The 24,158-nt window shown below is 48.5% G+C and overlaps 6 protein-coding genes across 6 annotated transcripts; 2 read left to right on the top strand and 4 right to left on the bottom strand.

Moving 5' to 3' along the window:
• Positions 1–356: 356 nt before the first annotated feature.
• Positions 357–1,647, bottom strand: DEU56DRAFT_733896 (uncharacterized protein; the record flags this gene model as incomplete). Its single annotated transcript, XM_041348356.1, has 7 exons — positions 357–548; positions 612–796; positions 852–992; positions 1,045–1,120; positions 1,186–1,347; positions 1,400–1,518; positions 1,578–1,647. The coding sequence occupies 7 exons, from the start codon at positions 1,645–1,647 to the stop codon at positions 357–359; spliced, it is 945 nt and encodes a 314-aa protein (XP_041210125.1).
• Positions 1,648–2,730: 1,083 nt separating this feature from the next.
• DEU56DRAFT_260171 (uncharacterized protein) lies at positions 2,731–4,449 on the bottom strand. Its single transcript, XM_041345339.1, has 7 exons — positions 4,174–4,449; positions 3,996–4,114; positions 3,782–3,943; positions 3,638–3,713; positions 3,445–3,585; positions 3,205–3,389; positions 2,731–3,141 (listed from the first exon to the last, which is right to left on the bottom strand). The coding sequence occupies exons 1-7, from the start codon at positions 4,241–4,243 to the stop codon at positions 2,902–2,904; spliced, it is 993 nt and encodes a 330-aa protein (XP_041210124.1). The 5' UTR covers positions 4,244–4,449; the 3' UTR covers positions 2,731–2,901.
• Positions 4,450–5,500: 1,051 nt separating this feature from the next.
• DEU56DRAFT_884792 (major facilitator superfamily domain-containing protein) lies at positions 5,501–7,599 on the bottom strand. Its single transcript, XM_041356171.1, has 7 exons — positions 7,463–7,599; positions 7,011–7,386; positions 6,792–6,955; positions 6,647–6,735; positions 6,372–6,596; positions 5,956–6,322; positions 5,501–5,899 (listed from the first exon to the last, which is right to left on the bottom strand). Exons 2-7 carry the CDS (start codon positions 7,257–7,259, stop codon positions 5,740–5,742), a joined length of 1,254 nt encoding a protein of 417 aa, XP_041210123.1. The 5' UTR covers positions 7,260–7,386; positions 7,463–7,599; the 3' UTR covers positions 5,501–5,739.
• Positions 7,600–9,295: 1,696 nt separating this feature from the next.
• Positions 9,296–17,386, top strand: DEU56DRAFT_979550 (uncharacterized protein; the record flags this gene model as incomplete). The annotated part of the gene is made up of 22 exons (XM_041359749.1): positions 9,296–9,331; positions 9,391–9,524; positions 9,580–9,826; positions 9,877–10,040; positions 10,145–10,228; positions 10,280–10,364; positions 10,414–10,579; positions 10,612–10,714; positions 10,768–11,321; positions 11,369–12,573; positions 12,628–12,792; positions 12,841–12,952; positions 13,003–13,138; positions 13,193–13,395; positions 13,447–14,828; positions 14,879–15,276; positions 15,325–15,464; positions 15,515–16,299; positions 16,349–16,382; positions 16,432–16,575; positions 16,628–16,884; positions 16,936–17,386. The coding sequence occupies 22 exons, from the start codon at positions 9,296–9,298 to the stop codon at positions 17,365–17,367; spliced, it is 6,966 nt and encodes a 2,321-aa protein (XP_041210122.1). The 3' UTR covers positions 17,368–17,386.
• A 575-nt stretch (positions 17,387–17,961) lies between these two features.
• DEU56DRAFT_884787 (Alpha/Beta hydrolase protein) lies at positions 17,962–19,381 on the bottom strand (the record flags this gene model as incomplete). Its single annotated transcript, XM_041356170.1, has 6 exons — positions 17,962–18,243; positions 18,295–18,350; positions 18,407–18,613; positions 18,663–18,821; positions 18,874–19,187; positions 19,248–19,381. 6 exons carry the CDS (start codon positions 19,379–19,381, stop codon positions 18,178–18,180), a joined length of 936 nt encoding a protein of 311 aa, XP_041210121.1. The 3' UTR covers positions 17,962–18,177.
• An 898-nt stretch (positions 19,382–20,279) lies between these two features.
• Positions 20,280–22,797, top strand: DEU56DRAFT_971983 (uncharacterized protein; the record flags this gene model as incomplete). Its single annotated transcript, XM_041359472.1, has 10 exons — positions 20,280–20,618; positions 20,678–20,796; positions 20,849–21,010; positions 21,076–21,151; positions 21,204–21,344; positions 21,393–21,577; positions 21,635–21,667; positions 22,346–22,372; positions 22,564–22,580; positions 22,632–22,797. The coding sequence occupies exons 1-10, from the start codon at positions 20,549–20,551 to the stop codon at positions 22,795–22,797; spliced, it is 996 nt and encodes a 331-aa protein (XP_041210120.1). The 5' UTR covers positions 20,280–20,548.
• Positions 22,798–24,158: the final 1,361 nt, after the last annotated feature.

The following is a 24,158-nucleotide window of genomic DNA, read 5'->3' as shown; positions in this document are numbered from 1 at the left end:
GAATCGTCCTAGTACTCATCTGTTCACTTGCCAGTACTGCAAGTGAACGGATGAGTACTACTAGATCAGAATTTAAAACCGTTGTTAGAGCATCGTTGGACGATCCCTGTTTGGCGTAGCTTTGGGCCGGGACGAGCTGGATTAAGTAAGCCAAAAATGCGAACGGGGAACTGACTGGATCAACGGTGAGATACAACAACGTTAACTGGGTTTGTGTGTGAATGCATGTTACGTAAATTAGAAGTCCAAACAGATCTCTGGGGAAAAGCCTGGACCTGACATATTATAGTGGCGTTCAGGTTTGGTTATGATCGCAAGGACCCATTTCCAGACTCCTCCGTCAATTATCGATGCGGCTAGTCTTCATTACCTATTCCGTATGCTGGGGTACCGTCGTTGCTAATATATTTGGATATACGAACCTGCATAGGATACTGCGGCGAAATGCTTAGTCTCGTCTCATTGGTCGAGGTATGAGTGCGATTTTGTCTTTTGACTGCGATACGAATAAGGATCATGTAGAAGGCAATCGATATCATTGGCGTGATCTAGTTGTTCAAAGAGAAAATCAGCTTTTCGTTTCGGATACCAGGTGTTTGGGGCGAAATCACCATGTCCACCGGGGGTTCCATTCCATTGTTTGAGAGCAGGTAACATATGAGTGCAATGAGAAGAGCTGCAGTGTACAAAACGGCGGCATCCAGAAGCACCCGCACTATTGGCATCATAGTGCCCTTCGTAGCGCGAGCTGCAGAGACGTTCCTTTCAATCATCCAGATGCGATATGCAAGTAATCCTGGACACGTTCAGGAATCAGGGCCTCGACGCCGCGCTCACGGAAACGTGCTTACCTGAACTCAATCCATTCGTTGCCATAGTCGAGGCGAAGTAAGCCGTAACCCACTGTATAGGTCCGCCGGCTGCATTGGCAAAGAAGTCCAAAGAGTTACTTGTGGCTTGCAAATAGCTGTAGATCACACCAGCACCACTCACTTCGATGCAACGTTAGAGAGTAAAACTTCGTGAATATGACTGTAAACTAACCTGCGACGCTGCACCATAGCAGGCTTGGTAGGATAATGATCCAGACTGATCGCCACACAACATAACAGCGATAGATCTTTCACGAGAAAACTTCCATAAGCCAAGAAGGTGTGAAGCTGGCAGATAAAAATATGAACCCACCATTACCCCATCAGCCAATAGAGTTTGTAGGACGTAAAACACGTGCATGATCGCAAGTGTTATCTGGGTAGGGTCTGCGAAGAATGCCACTGGCCCGCCTGGGTACGTGTCGCGATACTTCACTAGCCCGTCATAAATACGAACGATGTTCGCGACAATGTGCTTGAAGAAGGTTAGCAGAAGACAACAGATGTGAGAAGCAAGAAGCGCTAACCCCAGTACTCAGTATCAACAGCAAGATGGCCACTACGATCATTGGGCGGTTGATATCTTGCGTGCGCTTTTTGTAAGCCAAAGTCCAGATGGTTCCCATGAACATGAGGATCGAGAAGCCTAGAGAGGTGTCCCTAGATTGGTAGACATCGGACGCACAAACACTTTTCGATGCTCACCATATACAATGCCTTCTAGTGCCACTGCCAGCAAACAAGCGGCATCCATCGGCATCCCTACTGAAACCATGGCGAAAATAATGGTCAAGGCTGTCTACAGCCTAGTAGATGTGGGAAGGTGTGGGTGTCTTCCTGGAGTTTTGTGTATGTCGTTATATGGAATCCATCCCCCCTGACAGTGGTGATATCTCACTGGGACAGGGCTATGAAGGTGGGCACAATTGACCTCCTTCTACTAATAGACCTGCTGCGCAATGCTACAACATGATGGGCATCATGATATGCATCACTAACATGATTTTGAAATTGCTGCACTTGGTCACAGGCCACAGAGCTGCGTCGTTTGAGCGTTATAGCGCGCAAGTACTTACTAAGCGAAAGAATGCAGCTTCAAGATCTTTTCTTGTACTAGTACCCACCACCACAAATCTTTGATTTGAGAATTCGAGCATCGTCGCCCTATATTTCACCAATCAGAAATGAGGCGCAATCAACGAAATGACTAACTGCTCGAATTCTGGGCCCCTGGCCGGAGTTCCTGGGAAGGATACTTCAGCGTTTGGGGCCAATTTCGGTCAGGGTATGCGTGAGAGTGATTTGGCTAACGCAGTAGCATCACACATGACTCGGGCGCGTCCCAGACCCACTTCCGAGTATGATGCTGCGATTCCCTCGCGAAACGAAGCACATACATCCACTCTGGACGCGTATACAGTGGCTCGGAATAAGGATCGCGCTGACAGATGCGACGACCCCAACCACATAGAAGAGGTATCGGACGACGAGTCTCTCGCAACGACTCGCTCACAATCACCGGAACCTCGTACTCCCGCACCACTGGTGTAATTCGCCAGGATACTCAAAGACGTCAACGAGTTGACGCCTTCTTCGCGCACCGCGATGCAAGGGTATATCATCAGTGCAACCTTTCTTCCCACACCTTCCGCGCCCAAGTCGTTATTCAACAATCTCAGGCGATAGATTTAATTCATAGGCGGGTGCGTCTGTCTCACTTTATTGATGGCATCCCTGGCAGTCTTGACTCTCAAGGGAGTTGAATACCTGTGAGGTGGCAGCCACGCAGGGAGCATTCTTGAAAGATTCAGATTCAGATTTACTCAGCTTAAAGTCTGAAAACCCGATACCGCTATTGGGATATCTACGAGATTGTGATGCCAAGTTTTGTCGAAGAGACTTCGATCCCTTTCCAGCAACTGGGGAATAGAACTACAATTAAATGGTGAGATACAACAACGTCAACTGAGTTTGTGTGAATATTAGAAGTCCAAAGCATGGACCTGACATAAATGGCGTTCAGGTTGGGTTATGATCGCAAGGATCCATTTCCAGACTCCTCCTTCGATGTCGATGGTTGGTCTTCATTCCCTATTCCGCATGCTGGGTTACCGTCGTTGCTCGTATGTTTGGATATATGGACCTGCATAGGATACTGCTGCAAACTGCTTAGTCTCGTCCCATTGGTCGAGGTATGAGTGCGATTTTGATTTTTGATAGCGATGCGAATAAGAATCATATAGAATGCAATTGATATGATCGGCGTGATCTAGTTGTTCAAAAAGAAAATCAGCTTTTCGTTTCGGATACCATGTGTTTGGGGCGGAATCACCATGTCCACCGCGGGTTCCATTCCATTGTTCGAGAGCAGGTAACATATTAGTGCGATGAGAAGAACTACAGTGTACAAAACAGCGGCATCCAGAAGCACCCGCACTATTGGCATCATAGTGCCCTTCGTAGCGCGAGCTGCAGAGACCTTGCTTTCAATCATCCAGATGCGATATGCGAGTAATCCTGGACACGTTCAGGAATGAGGGCCTCGACACTACGCTCCCGGAAACGTACTTACCTGAACTCAATCCATTCGTTGCCATAGTCGAGGCGAAGTAAGCCGTAACCCACTGAGAAGGTCCGCCACCCACGTTGGCAAAGAAGTCCAAGGAGTTACTTGCGGCTTGTAAATAACTGTAGATCACACCAACACCGCTCACTTTGATGCAACGTCAGAGAGCAAAAAATCATGAAAATGACTGCAAACTAACCTGCGACGCTGCACCATAGCAGGCTTGGTAGGATAATGACCCAGAATGATTGCCATACCACGTAACAGCGATAGATCTTTCACGAGAAAACTTTCATAAGATGGCAAGAAGGTTTGAAACAGGCGGTTAAAAAAATGAACCCACCATTACCCCATCAGCGAGTAGAGTTTGTAAGACGTAAAACACGTGCATGATCGCAAGTGTTATTTGGGTAGGGTCTGCGAAGAATGCCACTGGCCCGCCTGGGTACGTGTCGCGATACTTCACTAGCCCATCATAAATACGAGCGATATTCGCGACGATGTGCTTGCAGAAGGTTAGCAGAAGACACCAGATGTAAGAAGCAAGAAGCGCTAACCCCAGTACTCAGTATCAACAGCAGGATAGCCACCACGATCATTCGGCGGTTGATATCTTGCGCGCGCTTTTCGTAAGCCAAGATCCATATGGTACCCATGAACATGAGGATCGAGAAGCCTGGAGAGGTGTCCCTAGGTTGGTGGCCATAGGACGAACAAACACATTTCGATGCTCACCATATACAATGCCTTCCAGTGCCATTGCCATTAAACAAGCGGCATCCAACGGCATCCCTGCTGAAACCATGACGCAAATATTTACTAAAGCTATCCACAGCCTAGCAGATGTGTTGAAGGTGTGTGGCCTGTTCCTGGAGTATTGCGCATGTCGTTATATGGAATCCATCGTCCCTGATAGTGGAGCGTGTTGATGGATATCCTCGTGGTATCTCGCTGTTTCATTATTAACTTTCATATTTCATCATGGACACTGTGGGCGCATCACGAAGGTGAGAACAACTGACTTCCTTCTACTAATAGAATTGCTGCGCGCTACAGGACATATGGACCACATCACTAATATGATTTTGAAATCGTTGCACTGGGTCACAAGCTACAGCGCCGCTGTGATTTCTCTAGCTTGAACGAGCAGATTCGCCATCTCAGTGAGTCAAATGACAATTGTTGAATGTTGATCGAATCATTGTTCAGGGGGTGCGTATGGATAATCCAACATCCATGAAATTTTGTGGCGGTCCACCACAGCGTTGTTGGGAGGTTCTAACCTGTTCCGTAACCCTCGCCAAGTGGCTGCGGCCCCCTATGATCCGCTTTATTGGCCCCTCCTTCCTCATGTTGATAGCACCCTACCTTGGGGGACGGTGGACTGCAGCAAGTGCGACTCGGATAGGGTTGGTGAGCTCCGCATAAATCACATTCTTTCAACTGAGTACTCACCTCTTTTTTCGTTAACCTAGAAACCCGTATTCGCTTGGCCGAGTCGATCGTAATCTTAAAAAGATAGGGACATCACCAGCTAATACATATCTCCCTATCTCCCTATCTCCCTCCATCTTTGAAATTCCAGAGTCCAGACTATCTAGCCACCACAAACTTTCATCAATGATAGCCAGTGCCGGAGACTTTGGTAACGCTGATGGGCCGCGGCAGTCTGGTTTAAGATGTCTAACATGCGGTCACTGATATGGTATATGCACAGCATCAGTTGGGTGAGTGAGCCACTGGAGTGCCAAGTTGCCGACCAGGATCTTCACAGGATTACTTGATTTTTATCTCCACAAACTCAAAGTGATGGGCGTCGGCAGGGCTGCAAAATCAACACAGGACTCAGGTGTGATTGAAGTCAGACCACGCTTTACAAGCACACAAGCACGACTACGAATTGTGTCGTTAAGGTACGCAACAGACTTTGTTCCTATCTCAGGGCCCCCACCGGCAAGCCGTCATTTGCACACATGACCCCTCATCCTCATCTGAGTCGACCACCCTTGCTCCTACGGCAGACGGGCAATTTTCTGGAGTGAAAGGCCGAAAGACTCGGACTGAGACTTTCTCGACCAGGAGATAGGGTGGCTTTTCGATAGAGTATAAGCGGTCAACAATCGGTGTCTATTCAAAGGCTGTCTATAAACATCAACTTTTGACCGTGCCGGTACCCTACGTCGATTCGCGGCTTGTCTTTCCTGACTATTGTGAGTAGTATGACATCTAACATATGTAAGGACGAAACGTTTGTACGTATATAGAACTGATCTAGAATAGAATGTCTATTACTATTGATACCTACACTCTTGCCAGTAAACTGCTGTTTATTCTTAACTTGACGGCCAGGGTAACGAGAGAGCCGAGAAGTAGGGATACTCCGGTGAAAACCATCATCCCCGTATAACTTCCATTATCCCGGGTTAGAATCGCACCCGCAATTGGTTCGCCGACAAGGGCGCTGATGTCCTCAAAGTTATCAATAGAGTACAATCAGATTCGAAAAACGAGACGCACGCGAAAGAAACCAAGCTATATGCCATTCCCATCCGGACTCCAATCTTCTCCATTTTTGATATCTGCGCGATGCAAGACGTTTGCAACGCGAACCAACTTCCAGAGAAAAATCCGTAGAAGACAGAATATGCCATAATCGTTCCAATGTTGTGTGCGTGGTACCATAGTGCGAGAGTAAAGATCCCCATCAGCGCTGTGGACGGGATCAACGTGTTGTATCTCCCAATCTGATCAGCCACAATCGACGGCACGATACGTCCGAACACGCTTCCTGCGTTCATTACCGACAAGACCCCAAATGCCAGGGACTGAGAGGCGTGGTAACCTTCGGCATACTGTACAATATAGTACATCGGCACGAAGATACCTGGTGGATGTATGAAAGAGATTCGGCATTCAACAAGATGATAGCTTACCCAAGCAGGTAATGGCGCTTCCTAGCACAAAAATTGCATAATTAGCATCCTTTAGAGATGCCACGTCGACCCATGGACCAGGTTTACGTTTGGGAAACCGACTGGACACAGTTACCGTGGCTATAGCGCCACATGCGAGACAAACGAATGCAGAGATGCGCACTGCCCAGCCGAATCCCACGTTATTGAAGAGTTGCTGCAACATGATGGGAAACACGACGCCACCTGGAAGTTATTGTCAGCAGCGACAGTGACAACCAAGAAAAAATTCATACCGACACTGCTGCCGGCTACAGCGACACCAAGAGCAGTGGCTCGGTACTTCATGAAGTGTGTGGCGGTCGCACTCATTGACGGAAAGAATCTAAACAAGGACACGTTAGTTGGGCAGGTTCCGTGGACTCTGATTTAGAATCTCACAAAAGTCCGAATCCAATACCAAATACGACCCCTTGGGCGAGAATGAACTCGTAGTACTTTGTAGCCAGGGATGTCATCATGAGAGAAAACGTTAAGATGATGGTTCCCGAAGCAAGGAGCAATGTTGGCCCATGTGCGTCGAAGAGCCTGCCAATAACACCTCCCTTGAAAGTATTAAATGCATTAAATTCAAGGACGAATGATGAATGGGCAACTCACTGAAATGAAGAAAACCCAAAGCTGAACTGAGCCAATCCACGAAATATCGGACGCGGTATAGTTTACGAGCTGGTTTTGCGAATACCATAGCTGAAAGCTTCCAAACGCCATCGATTGACCGAACGCGGCGAACAAGGCAAAAAATGCACCGAATACAGTCAAATACCCTTTGAGGCCCCCTTCAACGAAGGTTGGGGGAGGCCCTGGAGGGGCAAGAGATTTTTCTGTGTCAACAGATGGAGAAGACATGGTTCAGTGAGTCGGAGTCTCTTTTGGCGTGTAAATGAGGGTATTAAAATCGGTGCAGCACCGAGGACTGAGTACTGAGTACGGAACAGCAAGTGTGCTGCGTAACTTGAACACGCCCATATTAATACTAGCCAAAGTAATATTAGAGTGACAATCAGAAATCGGGAATCAAGATGCACGTTACGAAAACGTTGAAGACCCACCAACATGAAACGCAAAGATGTCATACGGCCATTTCGTGAGTTACCGGCCGTGGCGCTAGGACTCCTCGAAGACCCCCCAGCCTGTGACATCGGAGATTCCTGGACCCGATTGGGGTACTACATAGGTTATAACTGATATATAGTTAATTAAGGTGTATAACCGGGCGGCCTCCTCATGTTTGTATTTATTATTCCCTCTCGCCACGAAGTCCTTGCCATCTTTTCTCCTCCTATTCTGGAACGCGGCTGCTTCCTCGTCTTCAAATCTGATCTCCAATTTTACTCTCACCTTGTTTCACTTGTTATATCTGTCTATCAATCTGATGATGATGGTGTGTCAGTCGTGTCCACCTGTCTTTTGCGCCGCGGCAGGCATTTCGAGCATCATGGAGTATCACGAGCGCGATTCACGGCTGCTCAACAGTTTCCCATTGGACTCGGAGTTTTCCTATCAGTATCTGCTCCCACTATATGCCATGTCATTGATCGTTTTCCGAAGTTGATGCGGGACAAGTTAATGGAGATATGCTGTCGTCTTCACTCCATTCGAATTCGCGTCGCTGTCTCTGACTCTCGCGACTATGTGCGGGATTTGCCGAGGCTCAAAGGAGAGGTACTTGTATTGTCTGTGCTCACAATGTCCTTGCGTCAGGTTTGTGTTTGGTCGAGGTCGCAAAACCTTATCTATCTATCTCCCGGACTGAATATCTCCCAGAACACACACTCCCTCACTCGTGCGATTTCGAGTCGGTCGATCAAATGATTATTGTTTGAAGCGCAGGCTAAGCTAAAAAAAAATAAGCTAGGACCCGAAGACTAGGCCGGCGGCGAATACAATGTACCCTTATGTTGCCGGCACGGATATCGGAATGCACGCCGAGTCGGCGTCAGGACTCGGTCTGTAACACTAGTGTTCTCAGATGATTCTGGGTTGATCATAGGTGGGTCCTAGATAAGCCATATATCGCCGTAGATTGCCGTATCACACAGGATCACCCAATCATTTTACTCCAATTGGACCTCCCTGTGCAGGGTTGAATTGTAGGCTTGCGGCAGCCCTTTGATGATCATCACTGAGCGCTGAGCTGTGGCCCTATAATAGATATCTCCCTAAGCCCGTGATTGTGTTCCTGCGTCTGAATTCAGGTGTGTTGGCCCAATATTTGTTTATATGACATAATACACGGTGTTTGAAATATATTATAATCTGTGTTCTGTGGCTATTCTTATCTCAAACTTGTGATGCGCGCCAAGTGGAACAGAGGTGTGAACTCAACGAAAATCTTTCCACCCTAGGCCTTCTCCTTTCTATTATCAAGTTGTTCACGGTTCACAAGCACACAGGCACGACTATGACTTGTGATGGCAGCACCTGGTTAGCACTTCGCAACCTCGCTGCCGACAGTTGGGCCCAACACCGCCACTGTTAATGCTATGGTGCTCCGCGTCCTCACAGAACCCCAAACTACGTCAGCGTTCAATACGTTATCATAGCGCGCACGCGGTAACATAATATGATCATCAAGGTGTTTCTAGGCAAAAGTCCTTGCTGCTAGTACCAGCTCGGGGGCCGTAATGATAACGCTACTAGCAGCCTGGCACTGGTCCAAGTAGCGGTGTGACCGTGTCCATTAATACGGAATTTGATCAGAGTCGATCAGATCTGTCAGACCTGTGTCCTTAGCTTGTGGTTTCTCAACTCTAAACATACAATGGCAATAATCAGATATTCATATTCATCTGGTAAATCCTGTGAACTTTCATGGTGAGCGTACATTTAAAAGGCCACTCTATCCTTGCTAAAAAATCACCTTCATACGAAGAAACAGTATCATGGTTTTTGCACAAGAACACTACCCTGTCGCACTGGTAAGCATGTGGCCAACCAATTTGGTGCCGCCTAACATGTTTTATTCATCGACTGGCAGGTCGGCATCTCCGCAGAGCTCCCAAGCGGTCCTCATGGGACAAGCAACCTTGACTATGCGTCGTTCTTCGACTTCCTCGTGAACGAGCACCAAGCTTACGAGAAAATCCCGAGCGATAGATTCAACATAGACGCGTACGTCTGTCTCACTTTAAACGTGACACCCTTCAATTATTGACGGGGTCCCCAGTCTCAAGGGAGTCAATATCGGTGAAGTGTCTGCCGCACAAGGCGCATTCTTAAAAGATTTAGATTTATTCGATCATATCGAGTTCGGAATCAGCAGCAAGGACGCTAAGAATATGACAATTGGAACGCGAAAGCTCATCGAGTTGGCGTTCCTGGCCTTGTTGGACTCTGGAATCGATTATAGAGGTAAAAATATTGGCGCTTACATGGCAAGCGTCGCCCATGACGCTTGGATGATTGCCGGCGAGGTTGGTGACACTTATTTTACGTCTCGCTGGGCTAACCCCTATCATCTCAGGATGAAACCGAAGCTCGTGGTTCATTGGCGTATTCCCCTTCAATGGTTGCTAACCGTGTATCATACCACCTGGACCTACGCGGACCTTCCATCCCCACAGATACTGCTTGCAGCTCCAGTCTTTCGGCCTTCCATCTCGCCATTCAGGCAATACGTAATGGAGAGTGCGAAGCGGCGCTTGTGGGTGGCTGTCAGTTGAATCACAGGCAAGATTTACTTTTAGCTACATCTCTTAAAATTGAACGTTGACCATGTCGTGATTTTCTAGGTTTGTGGATTGGCTGGCATACAGTCAAGGTGGAATTCTTGCACCAGACGGTGTATGCAAACCTTTCGACGCTTCTGCTAATGGGTGAGGCGACTTTTGAATCTATCCGACTCATTGACTGAGAATCATTTCCAGATTTTCTCGGGGAGAGGGTGCTGTTGTTATGGTCCTCAAACCGCTTGAAAAGGCTCTCCTTGATAATGACCACATCTATGCTACTGTACGCTATCTCCTGATCGTATGTATATTATCGTTCTCACTTTCCACAGGTTCTGGGCACTGGTATCAATTCCTCCGGTTCACTGGCTCCTGCAAACTCCCCTGTAGCCTATGCTCAAAGGGATGCAATGCTCAGAGCCTTCAAACAAGCTGGCCGTCAGCCAAATGAAGTCGATTTCGTCGAGCTTCATGCCACAGGCAAGTTCCTGGCACTCAGTCGTTATTTCTGCTAAACGTATTCACTCTAGGGACTGCAATCGGCGATCCAACGGAAGCCAACTGGGTTGGAGAGAACTTCATGAAGAACGATAACAAGGAGCTCCTTATAGGTAGCGTGAAAGGAAACATAGGGTATGTTGTCCGAATCACCTTGATCAACTTGGTCTCATTCTCCTTCCACCTAGTCACCTTGAGATCACGGCGTTCCTTGCGTCACTGTGTAAGGTTTGTTCCATGTTTGAATCAGGAATCATCCCCCCCAATGTCAATCTCTCCAACCCCAATCCGGCCATTCGTTGGGATGACTTCCATCTTCGCGTCGCCTCATCGCCAACCTCATTGCCCTGTCAATCCACTACTGGACGCTCGCTGATCTCGTTGGCGAGCTCTGGAATCGGCGGTGCCAATGGTCACTGTGTTGTTGAGGGTCCTCCTACAACCAATCCTGTGGTGCCGTTTTGGCGGTCGGATGCCATTCATGCTCCTCACCTTTTGATAGCGGGTGGCCTTTCTCCGCGTTCAACAGCAGCCGTGGGCGAAACTATACGAGCCATAGATGGTGACAAATTATCTTCTGCAGCAGCGACATACGGACGTCGATCCAGGTCTATGCCCTGGCATTCATATGCGGTTACTTCATCAAATGCTCCCCCTCGTTTTAGTGAGCCTGTTCTCGCTCCCCGCACTCCTGCCCCACTCGTATTTGTATTTTCGGGACAAGGTCCCCAGCACTTCGAAAGTAAGACCTCTCAAGCATTTCATAACTTGATGCTGATTTTCCATCAGTGGGTAGAGAATTTTTCAGCTCCTGCGCTGTCTTCCAGAAGAGCATACTTGAAATGGACGAAATACACAAGCTTTCAACTGGGTTTTCGCTCATCGCACACACTGGTCTTTTCACTCAAGAATCTCGCTCTGCAAAAGCACTTGGCGATGTCTGGCCTATTGCAATAACTCTTCCTGCTCTAACCATGCTCCAAATCGCAACTTTCGACTCTCTCGTGAGTATTGGGGTGAAGCCTACTGCGATTGTGGGCCACTCTGCAGGAGAGACTGCATTGTTATACGCATCGGGAGCAGGTTCCAAAGCCATGGCCGTGGAGCTTGCAATTGCGCGCGGACGGGCTATGACGCCTGTCGAAGGCGCAATGGCGGCAGTCGCATGCTCTCCTGAACATGCCCAGGACATCATATCTCAGATACGCACCGAACAAGCCAAGGCCGATGTGGATGTTGCGTGCTATAATACTCCTGACGCCGTCACTCTATCGGGATCATCTGCTGATGTCGACCTCGCAGTTAAACGCGCGAAAGCCGCAGGATTTTTGGCCAAGCGATTAAATACTACCATTCCTGTGCATTCCAGCCTGATGGACGCCTGTCGTGACGAGTTTATGCAGTTGGTAACAGACATCTTCGATCGCTATCCTTCACAGCCGCCTCAAATCCCGACGTATTCCACTGAATGCGGTATGCTGAAAGTTGACCGATTCAGTGCAGAATATTATTGGTCTGGTACACGTGGCCCAGTGCAATTCACGGGAGCAATCCAGCGTATGATTCGCGATATCGGTGTTCCGAGCTTTGTAGAAATAGGACCCCACCCAGCTCTCGCTAGTTATCTTGTAGCCCTCGGCGGCGAGACAGCGACTGTTGTCTGTCCCTTGCGCAGGCCCAGGCCCAATCAAGGAGAAGTAGTTTCTTTCCTTGATGCTTTGGGCAAGCTGGCGGTCGCTGGACATTGCTGTATCGACTTCAATGTGCTCAATGGATGCACCGCAGCAGATGTCGCAAAACTACCCGCCTACCCCTTTTCGCGCAAGAAGGTCCTCTTGTACCCGATTTCTTCTGGCATCAAGAGAATTCGCCAGCCTCGTAATGGCCCGTTGAACTACTCTCAGCTTCGTATCAACTCCATGACACACCCTTACCTGGCTCAACATGTGATTCAAGGCGAGCCCATCATGCCTGCTGCAGGATACCTTGAAATGGTAAGCACCTAATTGAGAAATCTGAGAGTGATTAACATATCCTGTATTTTACAGGCATTGGAATTTGGCGCAAGACAATTGTGGGATGTCAGCTTCTCATTCATGCTAGCTTTATCTGGAGATCAACCGGTGCCAGTTGAGGTTTCCACTGAAGGACCTCGTTGGTCAGTGCGCTCTGCTCTAGTGAATCCATTGCAATCGTCTGGTGCACCACCCCAAGTACGTGAAACTGTTTCGTTCTTCGTTCTATGACTCACCGACGGCTAGTACGATCGTTTGCATGCTGAGGGCTACCTATCTCTTGATGCTCAAATTCCAGCCTTACCAGCTGTGGACATTCAGGCGATAAAGGAACGCTGCACGCAAGTTGGCATTGAAGGTCCGTCATGAATCGCTGCTCTGGCTATGTTACTCACCGCACTATCACAGGCTTTTATGATGGGCTCTACCACTTCGCTCAATATGGGCCAGATTACCGAAGGATATTGGACTGCTACCGGGGTACTAGCGGGGGGCGTGACGAAGCTTTAGTGCAGATCCGTGGTGATGTCGGGGACCTTCCAGGGTATGATAATTCATTGTTTTTTTTGATGAGATTCTTATACGACTGAAATGATAGACTGGAGAAGTTCAAGCTCCACCCCGTCATCTTCGACTCCGCAATTCATATTCTGGTCCATCCGATTTTCACCCATCTTTCAGACGAAACATTGTACTATCTTCCTTCTCGCCTGCAAAATCTGACGGTTCATGAAGCGCTTTTGACTTCCCCGTTCCCGCGGTCTATTTATGCTCATGCTGTCTTCCGCCAGTGGACACCTCGTGAGTTTCCTTATTATTTACCAGTTTTATCAGTGACTCATGCCAATGAAGAATCTTTGACATATGATGTCACCCTCCTGGATGAAGCCGGAAATCGTCTCTGCACCATGCAATCATTCGAAGTTGCCCTCCACGGAGAGTCCTCTCTATACGGGCCGACTTCTCGCTTCGACTTGGTGCATGAGCCCACCTCACTTGACCTGTCTTCGTGTCGTAACCCGACCGAGGACCAAACCAGAGATGGCTCAATGGATGCTAGCACATCATCACCTCCGCTCAACATCATCGCTTACGAGCATGGAAAAGAGACAGAACTTCAGTCGATATTTTCTGCACTGGACGCCACCACTCCGTGCGACATCTATATTACAGCACTCGCTGGTCCGGACGGAGACGGGGCTACCGGATTCGCGCGATCCTTACGGAAGGAACATCTCTTGTGGACAATTTGGGCTGTGGTGTTCGACTTGGAGTGGGACGATGAAAGCATAAGACGGGCAGTTGAAGTTATGTCCAAGACGCCCCAGACGGAGACCGAGCTTACGGTGGACGCATCCGGATTGGTCCATGTCCCAAGAATAACACCTTGCGAGGGCCCGAAGAAGATTTCTCCTTTCAACTTCCAAGAACCATGGCGGCTCGAGAAGTCTGCAGTTGTTCAATGCTCGTCTCCTCCTTCGGACTCTAATTCGGCTGTCGTGCATGTGCGAAATGTTAGCCGATCGGATGATCAGATATGGTCTTTCGTTGGCTCCTTGGGCAGCTCACACAAAAGTGTCACGGGGATATCCACTTCCCCTGTTGGAAACACCATCGTATCGCCACTGGATAGCATGGTGGATGTCCCAGTGGCCATGGATGTTGACGCACCGATGGGACCCCCTGTCCTCGCCACTGCTATAGCAGTCCTTGCTGTTGGTTCTGTGTATTTTGAGAACCCTGGAAGGTTCCGTGGAGAGATTCTCGTGACGCATGCAGATACTCAGACTAGCATGCTGATTGCTCAACTCTACGTTCTCCAAGGCTTCCGCGTCACTACTCTAAAGCAACATGCAACGGACTCCGAAATTAGCCACCTCCCCAACGGCCATTTCAGTATAATCGTCTCTGAGTACAAAGACACGGCAACACTTCACCTCTTATCACGCCTCTTGACGGCTAACGGGAAGACGTTTGCATGGAAGCATCCTACAAAAGGCTTGCAGTCGCTGCTCGCCTGCGACCCGTGGTTAATTGGCCATGCTATTCGTCTTGGATCAAGTGTAGTTGGCAACGCACTCAGGATTCCTATGTGCAACATAAGCGAGCTCGTAACTGTCATGCCTGGCGATCCTGTCCATGTGAAGAAACACCTCTTCAGCGACAAGAAGGCATATCTACTGGTGGGAGGTCTCGGCAGTCTCGGACTTCAGATTGCCCAGTGGATGTACAAGGTCAGTATTATGTCCCTTTCCACCTTGATCATGCTAATTCGGCCAATCAGAATGGGGCTCGGGAAATCGTTCTGACCTCGCGGACTGGGCGCGCTGGAATTCAGCGCAGGGGAGATACTGCGTCTCTGCGCATCATCACATATCTCGAGAGCGTACCTGATTTGAATTTGCGCATTGAGGCGATCGATGCCCTCTGCGAGCCTGACATGAAATCGTTGGTGCAACAACTCCAGAACCCGCTCGGGGGATGCATGCTACTCTCCGTGGTTTTGGCGGATGGTCTCTTTTCTGGGCTATCCGCTGAGAAATTCAATGCGCCATTCCATCCCAAGATTGGAGCCTTCGAGGTGTTATGCAACACAACCGATACAAACAAGCTGGATTTCTTGATTTCATTCTCCTCAGTGTCGGCACTATTTGGGAATGCAGGTCAAACTAACTATGCTGCGTACGTCTTTTGAGCTATGTGCGGTAACTGACTGCTCACGTTCCTCAGAGCAAACACTATATTGGATGGCAGAATGCGCACCATGCCAAACGCATTCTCTATTGTAACTCCTGCAGTCACAGACTCGTTCGTCGCATTGGGTGCAACAAAGCTTAGACACTTGACGGATTGGGGAATGTCATCTCAAAGTAAGTTGCCCTCTGACCAGACTGTGGAACTTGACATCATATTCCATTAGGGGTCCTCCAATTCATCGAGGAAGGCATTCAAAAGCTTGCTGATGGTCCTTTCTGGTTTTATATTCCGGATTTCGACTGGGAAGCTGTCTGTGCCAACCTGGGGAACGCTCCCATGTATGACCACTTATTGCCCGAGCGGACGATTGCGGAAGACGGAGCGTCAACCGCAAAAGACAGTGTTTCGATAAGCGACATATTGTGTGCCACCCTGGACATTGCGCACGAAGATTTGGATCCAGACGTTCCTTTAACGGTTTACGGTCTGGATTCATTATCTGCTGCAAGGCTATCCTTTGCCTTGAACCGCTTCTTCTCCATCAGCCAAACCCAGCTCCTTGCGAACGTGACCCTTCGGAGTCTAGAAGCGCGATTGGAGGACCAGCAGCTGTCCGCCGTCACTGAAGCGGAGCAGAGGAGCGCATCTGCGCTTCACAAGGTATCTGAGATGAGGTCCTTGGTCGCAAAGTACACGTCTGGATTCAAAAGCCCCAAGACGCTGTTGCCTTCCTCTCTCAACTCACGAGACTGTGTTGTTCTCGTAACTGGTACCACAGGAGTCGTGGGTGCAAACCTTCTGGAATGCTTACTCCGTGTACCACAAATCACTCGCATAATTCTCCTCAATCGTACGAAGCCCGGAACTCCGACTATGATGGAACGTCACCAAGAGATTTTCAAGGCACAGTCCCTCGACCCGACAGGACTGGACACAGACAAGGTCGTGTATTTGGAAGGCACTCTGGACAAAGATCACTTTGGGCTGTCGACTGACACATTCAACGAAGTGAGCATTGGTTTTTTTGTACAAATTAGCGATGTTCATCTTGTTTTAGATGGCTCGAAACGTCACCCACATTGTTCACGTTGGTGAGGAAAATTCATACGTTATGTTACATTCATACTGACAAGCCTGTAGCTTGGCCAGTGGACTTTGCGATTCCCCTCGCTGCATTTGAGCACGCTATTCACGGTCTGCGGAACTTGGTGGACTTCGCCATTTCCTCGCCCTGGCAAGTTCCGCCTCAATTGCTTTTCACAAGCACAGTCGGCGTATTAAGTGGTAAAGCACTTTGAATGATTTGAAATACACTAAATCACTGACGTTTTGGCAGGCCTCACATCGTCGAGCCCTGTGGAGGAGGCTCTTGTACATGACCCCAGTATATCTGTTGGTGCGGGGTATATCGAAAGCAAATGGGTTGCAGAGCAGGTTTTGGCAGCGGCTGCTGATGCCACGCGCCTGAAGCCAACAATTATTCGCCTGGGGCAACTAACCGGAGGGCGCAAGGGGTACTGGAAAGTAACGGAATGGATACCATCCATGATCGGATCAGGCCTCTCTCTTGGCGTTTTGCCTAACCGTGTTAATGTGAGTTTTCTTGATTATCACCCGACTATCACTGACCGGTGACTTGTGTAGACTGTAAATTGGCTTCCAGTTGATGTGGCGGCGGCATCGTTGGTTGAGATGTTTGATTCACCCCCTGGCGTGTATCACTTCACACATCCAAGTCCTGTTTCATGGACTATTCCGATGCAGGAAGCTGCTCGCATCATGAATGTTCCATTGGTCCCCTATGCTCAATGGCTCGCTTCTTTGGAGAAACAGGCGTCATCACAAACGTCAAAAACTTTGCAAAACCCTGCGCTGAGGTTACTTGACTTCTTCAGGTACACCACTCGGAGAAAGAACACTACGAACACCGAGAATTTCTTAGAGCCAGAGCTCTCGTGCGCTAAAGCATTGCAAGAATCTTCGACACTACGATCAATGGTCTCGAGCCCACTGGGAGCTCAGGATGTAGCTAAATGGATGGGATACTGGCGCAGCGTTGGCTTTATTACTGTCTGATTCGAAATTATCACCCTCCCGTACTTAGGTAGTTAAGTCTACGGTCCCCATGCTAGTATGTAGCAGTATACGACTGCCGACAAATATAGTTGCGCACAATCGAGGAATCGCGGTGTATCTACGACCTTTTATCGCTCGCTGCTCGAGATGCGATTGAAAATCTCACGGCGGACTTGACGAGTGCCTTTTCAGCAAGGGGTTGTAAAAGGTTGTAAACTGGCACGAAGTTGCTTGCTCGCTCGTCGGTGCCCAACACATCCGAAAAAAATCATCCCTTTAAGTTGCCATGGAGGGTCTTTGTGAGATCGAGTGCAACACAAGGTCCGTGACCGCAACCCACAAGCTCCTCGATTCGCCGACCGAATCACTCTGATCAGTCTGACTACGTCAAAAAAAATCTCACCATCTCAAATTGACGCATAGTCAGACTAGTTACCAGTCTATTATGAGGCCTGGTTAGATCAACCCGTCTTTTCAATCGCCAAGTTCTTCACATCCTTGAATAGATTTGATCCCGGCCCGTCAGTTTTATAGATCTCGAGCAGTGATTCTGTAATGCAATTAACCTTCCGGCCAGCATGAAACGTCATTTCGTGACATTCGAGTTATATTTCCGACAAGCAACGAACAAAATAGTACTTAATTTACGCAAAATAGGTATTGTACTACAACCCATCGTAACGGTCAAAGGCCATCGGATTGCTTTTAAATAACAACGATGATTGAACAGGATTAAATAGCCAGCATCACTTCTACCGTCCTGTTCGCGACCCACAAATTCAAGGTCAAGAATCAGATGCTACGTGAAGGTTAATTAGCCCCCGCAAGAAGTCCCTGCAAGAACTTCACTTGAGCTGTAATGTTCGCCTCGAAGCCCTTATCCCAGCTTCAGAAACATTTGCAGAGGCTATATATCAGATCACATACCTTTCCTCCCTTCATGATCTCAAAATGACCACAAGGGACAACAACAAGTTGTACACCTGGAATTTGGCATTACCAAAATACCCTCGGGTGATGATAAACATAAATCACTCACGTCCGTCAGCGTCGTCCACCATCTTACGCGTTATCGAGGCCGGAATCAGATCGTCTTCTTCGGCCATGACAATCAACATTGGACAACGGGCATCTTTCAGGCGCAATCCAGGACGAACTCCGAGTGCATCGATTACAAAACGGGGTGCAATGAGGTTCGGAGCACCAGAGAAAGGGGTGGAGCCTTGCGCAAACATTGAGGTAAACCCTATGTTCCAGAGATTAGCTATTTGACATTGTGCCCAGGAATTGAATACCTGGTAAGCTTGAAGGGGAGCTCAAGAGTGCGAACTCTCCTGGATTTCCGACAGCACGAACAAAAATCGGACTGAGGCCGAGTCCTTTTCTGGCGCAATCAACGCCCGCCCAAAACAAGAGCCTGAGGTTCGTGGAGGTGCTTGTTAGGGTTGCTTTTGCTGGAATTTATGCGGTTCAATGGAGGCATTGGTAGTACAAAAATGATAATACCATCCAAAATGGGGCAATGCGCCATACCGCCCGCTAGTGCGCCGTCGTTAACCACTAATTCTGCCACCTGAAGTCCACTCGCTGCAGATCCCATCACGACAATTCTATCCGCAAGAAAGTCTTGTGGACGAGAGCGAGCCCAGGACATAACGCTTTGATAATCTTGTAATTGTGATTCGAAATCAACAACGTTGCGCGGTTCTCCTTCAGAATCGCCGAAACCACGATAATCAAAGATAAGGGAGGCCCATCCTGCATCTCGAGCCCAACGCTCCCCGAATGCTGCAAGGCCTGCATCTTTGGTCGCTGTGAGGCTGTATAAATGAAAACGTCAGTTTTGACGAGTCAGAATGATGTTTTGTTTTGAAGCATACCCAGGACCCGCGATAACTACAGGGTGCGGACCATTCCCTGCAGGTCGGTAGTACCAAACATCAAGCCTGACTTGTATGCGAACAAGGCTGGGCACCTTGACCGTTCTCCTTGTAAATGATTCTAGAGAGACCATGATTAGTAACGTTCCTTCGTCATATCATCATGATATATATGTATCAATAGTGGGCCGATGTGGGTGTGGGGACGGAACCCTCATCACGTCAATTTTGCCGAAGTATGTTTAGAATAATACGGTTCAAGAATCAAGGCAGCACGGCCCACCATTGCATCTTGGACACCGGAGCCAGGGGCCCGCGCTTACATGTCAAAGTTTGATTAAACCGTTCGAGTGCACCGCAAAGATATTTAGAGTATCGAGCGCTCGAAAGAGAAGACGGAGGCCGTCATTGAACTGTACACACGTCGTGGCGCAGCCCCAGTCATGTCAGCGTCGGTGTCATGATTGAACACCCCCATCAAGCTCTGCGTAGACGCGGGTTACAGAAGCATTGCCACACCGTACACGGTTGAGCCCCAGATCACTGGACGTTATTCCTGCCTAGTCGGCGTACTAGATCACTGGCTGTGGGAGGAAGAAGTAAAAATCTCGCATGATATGGCTCGTAGGGTTATTTGGAGCCGCGTGATGAGCGCTGAGCGCGTCAAGAAGACCTGCGGGGTAACATTCTCGCGTTCGTTTCCATAGAATGTCGGCCCATACTTGTAAAGAACAGGCAACCCTAGACATACGATGGATGGCGCGTGAACCTGTGAGCTGAAACTTCGGAACACTCATCATTAATCTCGGACACGAGTGCTTGGAACAGACAAAGTCTAAGATAGTGGAAGAAAATAAGAGAGAGAGAGAGAACTTCTATATTTATATACCGCAACAAACAAAGTAAACTGTTAAGACGCGGTGCCCTGTTAGGGCTGTATATTGTAACAGTGTAAGGGGTGGAAGTAAATAAGACATACTGTAGTAACACGACTCGTGAGAACTCATGGAACGGGCAAAAAGTTTTAGAACTCTCCCATCATCAATGTGCAGCTACAACACCAAGTCTATTAGTGCTAATTCAGTAGAAGGAAGTCAGCCGTGCCTACCTTCATCGCCCTGTCCGTGATGCATTCATTGATGGATGGCACATGATACAGTGAGATATCACCAAGAGGTCAACACGCTCCACTCTCAGGGAGGATGAATTCTATTATAACTAACATACACAAAACTCCAGGAAGATGCCCACACCTTCGCCCACCTGCTAGGCTGTAGACAGCTTCAGTCATTATTTTCGCCATGGTTTCAACAGGGATGCCGTTGGACGCCGCTTGTTTACTTGCAATGGCGTTGGAAGGCATTGTATACGGTGAGCATCGAAATGTGTTTATTCGTCATATGCCCACCAACCCAGGGACACCTCTCCAGGCTTCTCAATCCTCATGTTCGTGGGTACCATCTGGTCTTTGACCTACAAGCAGCGCACGCAGGACATCGATCGCCCAATGCTCGCGGTGGCCATCCTGCTGTTGATACTGAGTACCGGGGTTAGCGCTTCTTGCTTCGTACATCTGTTGTCATCTGCTAACTTTCTGCAAGCACATGGTCGCGAACATCATTCGTATGGAAGATGGGCTAGTGAAGTATCGCGACACATACCCAGGCGGGCCAGTGGCATACTTCGCAGACCCTGCCCAGAAAATGCTTGCGATCATGCATGTGTTTTACGTCTTACAAACTCTACTGGCCGATGGGGTAGTGGTGGGTTCATATTCTTATCTGCTGGCTTCGAACCTTCTTGGTTTATGGAAGTTTTCTCGCAAAAGATCTATCGCTGTTATGTTGTGTGGCGATCAGTCTGGATCATTATCCTACCAAGCATGCTGTGGTGCAGCGTCGCAGGTAAGTTTGCAGTCATGTTCACGAAGTTGTGCTCTCTGACGTTGGATCGAAGTGACTGGTGCTGGTGTGATTTACAGCTATTTGCAAGCCACAGGTAACTCCATGGACTTCTACGCCAACTTGCTTGGCGGACCTACACAATGGGTTACGGCATACTTCGCCTCGACTATGGCAACGAATGGATTGAGTTCAGGTAAGCACGTTTCCGTGAGCGCGGCGTAGAGGCCCTGAACGTGTCCAGGATTACTCGCATATCGCATCTGGATGATTGAAAGGAATGTCTCTGGAGCTCGGGCTACGAAGGGCACTTTGATGCCAATAGTGCGCGTGCTCGTAGATGCCGCTGTTTTGTACACTGTAATTCTCGTCATCTCACTAATATGTTTCCTGCTCTCGAACAATGGAATGGCATCCGCAGTGGACATGGTGATTCCGCCCCAAACTCCTGATATCCGAAAGAAAAACTGAATTTTTAACAATTAGATCACGTCGATTATATCGATTGCCTTCTACATGGTCCTTATTCGCATCGCAATCAACAGACAAAATCACACACCCTCGACCAATGAGACGGAACGAAGCAATTTCCGGCGGTATCCTATGCAGGTCCATATATCCAAATATACGTGCAATGACAGTACCTCGGCGTACGGAATAAGGAATGAAGAGCAGCCATCAACATTGAAGGCAGAGTCTAGAAATGGGTCCTTTCAATCATAACTAAACCTGAACGCTATTTATTCCCTAGAGATCTGTTTGGACCTCTAATTTATCATGTATTCATGCACAGACTCAGTTCACGTTGTTTCATCTCCCACGTCGTTCTTTTTGCGTTTACGTTTGAAGGCTTGGAAGGCTGTGAGAGCGCCGGAGCGGGATCTGAACAGGCACGCGAATGACGCATACGCTTCACCCGCCTCCTCCACCAACACCAAAACAGGCGCGTCTTCATCCTGTCCGGCGCAGGCCGTCTCGCCCTCGCCCGTCCGCAACCTCCAGAAGCCTTCGCCTACTGCGCACGCGCTGCACAAGCTCAGCCGCAGACAGGATTTTGCACCATATTTCGTGGTGGAAGAGTGCGGCTTGCCTGTTTTGGGCTTTGGAGGTGGGTTTCTTTCTGTGTGTGTTTCGCTGTTTCCAGGGTTTGGTGTTTGGTTTCTGGTGGACGTTCTTTGGTGGACATTCTATGGGGAGGGAGGGGTGCAGGGTGATATAGGTCGGGTGTGGATCTGTGTATACGCACGATACTGATGTTGGTGTTCTGCAGAGTCGCGGAAAGTAGAGGGATTAACAGCTCGTTCCAGTGCTGGTGGTGTAACACGACATTGCCCAGACGTAAACCTATCCCCCGGAACATCAAATGAATACCGGGATAAAGTTCGAAATCAGATTTATACATATCGCACAGCAAGTCTATTAGTAGAAGTCAGTCGCTCCTACATTCATCGCCCTGTCTGTGATTGATGGCATCATGGTACAGCGATATCACCAAGAGATTCATCAACACACACCATATCAGCCTGAGTGATGATGGATTCTATATAACGACGTACACAAAACTTCAGGAAGACTCGGATGCCCACGCCTTCGCACATCTGCTAGGCTTTAGACAGCTTAAGTCATTATTTTCGCCATGGGTTCAGTAGAAATGCCATTGGATGCCGCTTGTTTACTGGCAGTGATACTGGAAGGCATTGCATACGGTGAGCATTGAAAATGTGTTTGTTCGTCCTATGGTCAACGAGCTAGGAGCACATCTCCAGGCTTCTCAATCCTCATGTTCATGGGTACCATCTGGTCTTTGACATACAAGCAGCGCATGCAGGACATCAATCGTCCAATGCTCGCGGTGGCCATCCTGCTATTGATACTGAGTACTGGGGTTAGCGCTTCTTGTTTCTTATATCTGGTGCCGTCAACTAACTTTCTGCAAGCACATCGTCGCGAACATCGTTCGTATGGAAGATGGGCTAGTGAAGTATCGCGACACATACCCAGGCGGGCCAGTGGCATACTTGGCAGACCCTACCCAGAAATCGCTTGCAATTATGCATGCGTTTTACCTCTTGCAAACTCTACTGGCTGATGGGGTAGTGGTGGGTTCATATTTATATCTGCCAGGTTCAAACCTGCTTGGCTTATGTTTCGTAAAAGATTTATCGCTGTTATGTTGTGTGGCAATCAGTCTGGATCATTATCCTACCAAGCCTGCTGTGGTGCAGCGTCGCAGGTTAGTTTGCAGTCATGCTCACGAAGTCGTGCTCTCTGACGTTGGATCAAAGTGACTGGTTCTGGTGTGGTCTACAGCTATTTGCAAGTCGCAAATTACTCCGGAGACTTCTTCTCCAACGTACTTGGCGGGCCTGCAAAGTGGGTTACGGCGTTCTTCGCCTCGACTATGGCAACAAATGGATTGAGTTCAGGTAAGCACGTTTCCGTGAGTGCGATGTCGAGACCCTGAATGTGTCCAGGATTACTCGCATATCGCATCTGGATGGTTGAACGGAATGTTTCTACAGCTCGCGGAGCAAATGGCAATAGTATGATGCCAATAGTGCGCGTGCTTGTGGACGCCGCTATTTTGTATACTGTGGTCCTTGTCATCACACTAATACTTTTCGTGCTCTCGAACAATGGAGAGCAACCTGTGCTGGACATGGTGATTCCGCCCCAAACTCCTCGTATCCGAAAAGACGAGCTGATTTTAAACAACTAGATCTCGTCGATCATATCGATTGCCTTCTACATGGTCCTTATACGCATTGCAATCAACAGACAAAATTGCACTCCCTCGACCAATGAGACGGAACTAAGCACTTTCCAGCAGAATCCTATGCAGGTCGATATATCCAAATATACGCGCAATAACGGTACCCCAGCATACGGAATAGGGAATGAAGACCAATCATCGACATTGAAGGAGAAGTCTAGAAATGTGCCCTCCCAATCATAACCAAACCTCAACGCTATTTATTCCCTAGAGATATGTTTGGACCTCTAATTTATC

Source organism: Suillus clintonianus (assembly GCF_016758775.1).
Source record: "Suillus clintonianus strain FC179 chromosome Unknown DEU56scaffold_23, whole genome shotgun sequence".
NCBI classification, from domain to species: Eukaryota; Fungi; Basidiomycota; class Agaricomycetes; order Boletales; family Suillaceae; genus Suillus; species Suillus clintonianus.
This window is presented reverse-complemented; position numbering and strand designations above follow the sequence as displayed.